This window comes from Sardina pilchardus, chromosome 10, assembly GCF_963854185.1.
Source record: "Sardina pilchardus chromosome 10, fSarPil1.1, whole genome shotgun sequence".
In the NCBI taxonomy this organism is placed as follows: Eukaryota; Metazoa; Chordata; class Actinopteri; order Clupeiformes; family Clupeidae; genus Sardina; species Sardina pilchardus.
In genome coordinates, this window is record NC_085003.1 from 28,754,075 (window position 1) to 28,761,574 (window position 7,500).

The following is a 7,500-nucleotide window of genomic DNA, read 5'->3' on the forward strand; positions in this document are numbered from 1 at the left end:
GAATCAATGGCACCAAGAGAACTTTCCCAGCCAAGACCAGTCGATACCACGGCGACAGCCCAGCCCTACGGCCATGCAGACAGAAAGCTCGGTCGCCATAGGAACAGCACGTCCAATTAGAGAAGGCAGCCATGCCTTATTCATAAACTGCTCTTTAAGTGACATTAGCCGTAGCGTTAGCATCGCCCACTGGGCCTCTGCTGAGAGAATGGCCGTGGCCCTTAGCGAGGCGCTAACTGAGGCTAATTGGAGGTGACGCGGGCCTATCAGAAGCCTGGGGCCGGAGTGCAAGGGGTAGTCCGAGAGGGGCTGCTGTGCGCTGGGCCTGAAATGTTCCTGTGTGTCACTCTAACCTTCAGGGCTGACACGCAGTGCTTTGTTTGCCAATACTTGCTGCTGTGTTTGCTCTCTCGGTGCCAGCGATTCAAGCCACTCTGGGTGGGAGTGTGTGTGTGCGTGTGTATGTGTGTGTGTGTGTGTGTGTGTGTGTGTGTGTGACAGTGTGTGTATGTGTGTGAGAGAGTTTGTATATAATATATACAGTATATATATATATATGTAAATGTGTGTGTGTGTATGTGTGTGTGTTTGTGTGTGTGTGTGTGTGTGTGTGTGAGAGAGAGAGAGAGAGAGAGAGAGAGAGAGAGAGAGAGAGAGAGAGAGATTGTCTGTGTGTGTGAGAGCGTGTGTGTATATGTGTGTGAGAGAGATTGTGTGTGTGTGTGTGTGTGTGTGTGTGTGTGTGTGTGAGGGTGTGTGTATATGTGTATAAGAGAGATTGTCTCGGTGTGTGTGTGTATATGTGTGTGAGAGAGATTGTCTGTGTGTGTGTGTGTGTGTGTGTGTGTGTGTGTGTGTGTGTGTGTGTTATGGAGAAGGCTGAGAAGAGGCACTGATGGGTAGCAGATTTCCAGTCTGTTTCTCAGCAAGGTCACCACGTCGTGTCACTTCACTTGTCCCTGAACGAAGCCCCATTATCCACAAGCCTGCCTTTTCTGCCCTTCTCTCTCTCTCTCTCACACACACACACACACACACACACACACAGCCACACTGTTTGGCCTCTTTTGTTTGTTGGGTGCTAAGGCGAGAGAGATGTCTGCATTTTGTTTTCTGCTCTCTGTTTCAATGTCTAAATGTGGCTCCTCTTCAAATTCCATTGAAGTTTGATATGCTGGCAGTCATCTTGTGGTTAGACAGGTGTACACAGGTGTGTGTTTGGGGCAGGTGAGGTGATTAACATGATATACCAACAAAAGTTGGAATTTCAGAAATGTGTGTGTGCTGTGTACTCTGGTGTCAGAATGAGATGTGTGTGTGTGTGTGTGTGTGCTGATGTCTGGTGTCAGAATGAGATGTGCGTGTGTGCGTGTGTGCGTGTGTGTGTGTGTGTGTGTGTGTGTGTGTGTGTGTGTGTGTGTGTGTGTGTGTGTGTGTGTGTGTGTGTGTGTGTGTGTGTGTGTGTATAGCAGTTAATAGTTATAGGCTTTAGTAGTTAGCAAGCTAGGAAAGTGAATATAGATTTTCAGAGGGCTTTGGCATAGTTCCTTTCGGCTATCCTATAAACTATGTGTGTGTGTGTGTGTGTGTGTGTGTGTGTCTGTGTGTGTGTGTGTGTGTGTGTGTGTGTGTGTGTGTGTGTGTGTGTGTGTGTGTGTGTGTGTGAGGAAGCAGTAGAGAGATACTTAATTGTAAGAGCTAAAGGGCCAGACTTGTGCCAGCCCTCTGTATCTCATGTTCACACACCTCTTGCCCCTCCACCAAACACGATAAACGCTGAATTGTCTTTTTATGAGGTGACCAGGTGATACTGAATAAAAAGCTGCTCTAAAAGTATTCTCATTCTCATTCCCCTTTCTGTCTGTCTCTCTGTCTGTCCCTTTTTCTATCTGTCTCTCTGTCTCTCTCTCCTCTATCTGTCTGACTGTATCTATCTCTCGATCTCTCTCTGTCTCTCTCTCCTCTATCTGTCTCACTGTATCTCTCTCTCTCTCTCTCTATCTCTCTCTGCCTCTCTCTCTCCTCTTCCTCTCTGCAGTTCAAAGGTCAAGCCAACCTTCATGTGTTTGAGGACTGGTGTGGATCATCTGTGGCTCAGCTGAGGAAGAACCTGCACTTCCCCCTCTATCCGCATGTATGTATACACTCACACACACACACACACATACAAACAAATACACACACACAAACCTTCTCTCTCTTACTCACTCTCTGTCACATGTACACACAAACACAGGCACACACACACACACACACACACACACACACACACACACACACACCGCACACATGGACACACACACAGAGGCTGTGACAACTCACAGTCTACATTACACCTCGCTGAGTCATTGTCAGTCTCACTAGCTTCCCTCAGCTCAACACACAGTGCAAATAATTCACAAGTGTGAAACTTTTCGGATTGCTCTTTGTGTTTGGTTTGTCACCATGTGGCCGCTCAAGCTCAACAAACACTTCCAGCCCATCTGAGAATGTTCCAGAAGTCATACCGACCCCGCACAGGCTCTCTCTGCACCAGCAAGCACATTTCTCCTCAGTCCACCTCTTTCCTCATGGTTTCACCCTCTCCGCTGGGAGGGGGAGATAGAGAGATAGAGAGAGAGAGAGAGAGAGAGATTTTTTTCTTTAATCTTTTCTCACATATTTCCTGTCTACTTTATAGTCTAATATGCAAAACATGCTTTGACAACACATTGTTTATTTGTCATGTCAATAAAGCCATTGAATTGAATTGAGAGAGAGAGGTGGAAAGAGAGACAGAAAGAAGAGAGTGAGAGATATAGAGAAATAGAGAGAGAGGCGGAGTTAGAGAGAGAGAGAGGTGAAAGAGTGAGATAGAGAGAAAGAAGAGAGCGAGAGAGATATATAGAGAGAAATAGAGAGAGAGAGAGAGACAGAGAGAGAGAGAGAGATACAGACACACAAGCACACGCACACTGCCGTTGCAGAAATGTATGATACTGATGCTTTGTTTTTGTTGTTGTTTTATATGTACTATAAGAAATGCTTTGGCAATACGAATTGTATTTTTTTGTCATGCCAATAAAGCGCAATTGAATTGAAATTGAAATTGAGAGAGAGAGACAGAGAGAGTTTGGATTCCTCCCAGAATTTAGAACTACAGACCATATTTATACTCTCCACTCACTCACAGAACAATATGTTCAAAAAACAAGTAAAGGAAAAATATATGCATGTTTTGTTGATTTTAAAAAGGCCTTTGATTCCATCTGGCATGACGGCATGCTACTGAAAATTATTGAGAGTGGTATAACAGGAAATGTATACTCTATAATCAAAGATATGTACAAGGAAAATAAATGCTGTGTCAAGATTAAAAACTCCAGAACAGAATTCTTTAAACAAGGGAGGGGAGTTCGGCAGGGTTCCAGTCTGAGCCCAATACTCTTTAATATATTCATAAATGAGTTAGCCATTGTAATCCAACAATCAACAAGCCCTGGTTTTGTACTAGACCACTCAGACATAAAATGTCTCCTTTTTGCGGATGACATGGTGCTTCTATCTCCAACAAAACAGGGCTTGCAAGATAGTCTGACCATCCTGGACACATATAGTAAAAATTGGGCATTACCTATTAACACTGAAAAAACAAAAATAATGGTGTTTCAAAAGAAAGCAAGAGTACCTAGACAAGAAACCAGCTTCACAATTGGAGAAACTGCCTTAACACAAGTAACACATTATAATTATTTAGGACTTACAATTACTTCATCTGGAAAATTTAATATGGCAATTAAGAACCTAGCAGAGAAGGCACAAAGAACATATTACTTAATAAAAAAACAACTCCACAAATACAATCCACCAATTAAATTCTGGCTAAAAATTCTTGATTCCGTAATCAAACCCATTTCTCTGTATGGCAGTGAAATTTGGGGTCCAATATATAGCTTAGACTATACAAAATGGGACCAAAGCCCTACAGAAATTCTGCATCTGCACATCTGTAAAGACATCCTAGGGATACACAGAAGATCCTCCAACCTGGCCAGCCGCTCTGAACTGGGAAGGTTTCCCCTCGTCCTAGACATCGACAAGAGAGCCTCTAAATTTTGGCTACACCTTAAAATAAGTGACATCAGCACCTTTCACTACAAAGCATTTAAGAATAAATCACTCATCCATCAAAATGATCCCCTATTTCAAATAGCAAACAAAAATAACATCAAGAACCTAAGCCAGATACCAAAATCCTTACTTAAACATATTGACAAGACAAATCAGGCACATTTTATCAAATTCTGGGAGGAACAAATAAAAGACAATCCTAAATTGGAAATATATAGAGTACTAAACAGGAGCTACTGTATAGCGCCATATTTGATAAATATTAAAGATCAAAAGAAAAGGAAAATTATTACCAAATATAGAATAAGTGACCACAACCTCCATATAGAGACAGGAAGACATAAAAAAACATGGGTACCTAGAGACAAGAGATATTGTAGCTTATGCATAAACGACATAGAAAACGAGGAACATTTCCTTTTAAATTGCTCCATTAATTCATCTGTGAGAGAACAGTTCTTTGCTGAATTCAGTAAAAAAAATAATAACTTTGTAAACCTGCCCCTCAATATAAAAATATGTTTACTGTTGGGAGAAGATGAACATTATTCAAACCTAGCTGCAGATTACATAATAACATGCCATAAAACAAGAGAACATTTTAAGTTAAGTTTAAGTTAAGTTTACTTTTATTCTTAAGAATAATTCTCTTCTTAAGTTTCCTTTTTATCTTATGAACTTGAGTATCCAAGACATATACTCAATTTAGTACTTAAGTTTATGTTAAGTTTCATCTCTCTGGTAAATGTTTTGATTTTCTTTTTTTTTATTATTATTACTATTTTTTTTATGTATAGGTTTAAAATAAGTTTCCTTTTTATTTAGATTTAAGAAATATAAGTTTTCTTTCCTTCAGCTAGCATGCTAGCTTATCATCATTCTAAGTTTTCTTTCTATTTTGATTTGATTAAGATTTCTTCTTTTGTTTTTCCCAAAACAGATATTGTATCTGTTGTATTGTCACATGTCTGCTTTGACAACACAAGTGCTCTTGTCATGTCAATAAAGCTTTTTTTGAATTTGAATTTGAATTTGAATTTGAATTTGAGAGAGAGAGAGATAGAGACAGAGAGAAGAGAAGAGTGATGAGACCTGTGCGCTAGAGTATCTAGATGTGGCCAGGGCTCAGCTCCTCTCTATCCCACTGTGGTAAACAGTAGATAAGGCTAATACTCAGCTGGCCTGGCCAGCCACTGCGGGGGCATCTGCCCTGTAATGGGGCCTGATTGTGTGCTGTGGAAGTGTCTGGTGAGTCACGGTGGTGTGTGTGTGTGTGTGTGTGTGTGTGCACAGACGAGAACGACGGTGAAGAAGCTGGCCGTGGCCCCCAAGTGGAAGAACTACGGCCTGAGGATATTTGGCTACATTCACCCCTACAGAGATGGTGAGAACTTCTGAGTCACTGTGTGCACAGCCCTGATTGAGTTTGGCAATTATCACATACACAGACACACACACACACACCCAACCACACACCACTTATCTGAAATGGTAATTAGCTTTAAGTGTTGTAATATCACTTTAGATTGGGTAAATGCCTCCAATGATTCCATTACCTTCACTGTGTGTTTTATGTGTGTGTGTATACGTGTGTGTGTGTGTGTATGTGTGTGTGTGTGTGTGTGTGTGTGTGTGTGTGTGTGTGTGTGTGTGTGTGTGTGTGTGTGTGACTGTGTGTGTGTGTGTGTGTGTGTGTGTGTGTGTGTGTGTGTGTGTGTGTGTGTGTGTGTGTGTGTGTGAGAGAGAGAGAAGGCTCAGATGTTGTATTAGCCCTAACACCATTTTAGTCTAAATGGAATATAGACATGTAGATTCACAGTATGCTGAAGAAGGATTTGTGTGTATGGGTGTGTGTGAGTGTGTGTGAGTGTGTGTGGGTGTGTGTGGGTCTGAGTCTGAGTAATCTCATGGGTATGAATAGACACGGAGCAGCCAGGGCTTTGGCAGACAGTCCGATATAGACATCACACTTGACGATCGCAGCGAGAGGGGCTGTGACTTCACTTCCTGGCCCACATCAACACACTCACACACACACACACATTCCTCCTGCTCCACATCAACACACTCACACACACACACATTCCTCCTGCTCCACACCAACACACTCACACACACATTCCTCCTGCTTCTCTAGTCTCTCCTGGGCTGTTAAGTTCCTTAGCATCAGACTACCATGCTACAGTACATTGCTGTTCTACACCTCCACACCTGTTATAATTATTAACAGCATCTCAAACAGAACACATGTACAGACAGCATGTACTGTGGAGTATTTATTTATAGTATTCTCATAGGAACTGCACTGAGTGGATATGTGCTGTTGTCATATATTTCAGAATGCTATTCTGTACACTATTGCATTTAGTATTGGCATTTATGGTCTCTCTCGCTCTCATTTTCTTTCTCTCACTGACTCTCTGTCTGTCTGTCTGTCTGTCTCTCTCTCTTTCTTTCTCTCACTCTCTCTCTCTAACTCTTTCTCTCATGATTTTCTTTTAATTATATTTTTCTCCTGCAGGGGACTTCCAGTTTGCCGTGGCCTCTGACGACAACTCCGAGTTCTGGCTGAGTTCCGACGAGAGTCCGCTGAACGCCCGGCTGCTGGTGTACGTGGGCCGGGTAAGTGTCGAGCCGAGCACCACGCCCAGTCACCATGACCACCAACCAACTATGACATCAGGCCCTCTTAAAGAACAGCAGAACATTCTAGAAGCATGGGGCAGAATGTGGTTCTCATTACGGGCAGGGTGGAACTCGCGATGTGTCATTGCCACACCACGCCATGCGTTTATTTTAACCAGCAGAGTCAGTCGTTCCTGCCACACCTCTGTGATATCTCCCACAGACCTGGGTCCTGATTCCCTCGTTACAACAACATTTACAGTGGTTTCTCTTTCGAGTTACAGTTTAAGTTGCGTGCATCTCACGTGTGACTTGCGACAAGTTTCAGTTACCCCCGGCTCGTTATGATTTTACGACTTCGTAAGCCACGCGTAACGTAAAGTTAAGTTTGATTTTTCGAGTTACAGGGCCCTGATCTCTACCCAGCATCCCTCCTCTCGTTATTATTACCTCTGACTGGCCACGCTAAGCCGAGTTTATCTCGGTCCACACGCCTAAGACACTCCAAATCCACCCGCCTTCCTTGTTCACTCTCCACGCGGGGCGGCTTTGGCCCTGCACAGCTGCTGCTGTTGGCAACCACGTCCAATTTATTTGTTTTTGTTTGGGTTTCTGAGTGGATAATACACAAACACCAGCTTAGGCTGCGTGCATCCCAGGAGGAAAAGTCAACCAAGTCGAGATGCTTTTTTTTATTTTTTTATCGTCTTGCTTTTTTTTTTTTTTTTTTTCTGTGTCCTTCTTTGTTCCTAATCCTGGCAGCAG

At 42.8% G+C, this 7,500-nt stretch overlaps 1 protein-coding gene across 1 annotated transcript in view; it reads left to right on the plus strand.

The window, feature by feature from the left end:
• The window catches only part of b4galnt4a (beta-1,4-N-acetyl-galactosaminyl transferase 4a), a 155,603-nt gene that overhangs the window by 87,126 nt on the left and 60,977 nt on the right, over positions 1-7,500 (plus strand). The window contains exons 4-6 of the mRNA XM_062546509.1: positions 2,039-2,134; positions 5,404-5,494; positions 6,632-6,732. Coding sequence (XP_062402493.1) covers positions 2,039-2,134; positions 5,404-5,494; positions 6,632-6,732 — 288 coding nt within the window. The remainder of the gene's footprint in view (positions 1-2,038; positions 2,135-5,403; positions 5,495-6,631; positions 6,733-7,500) is intronic.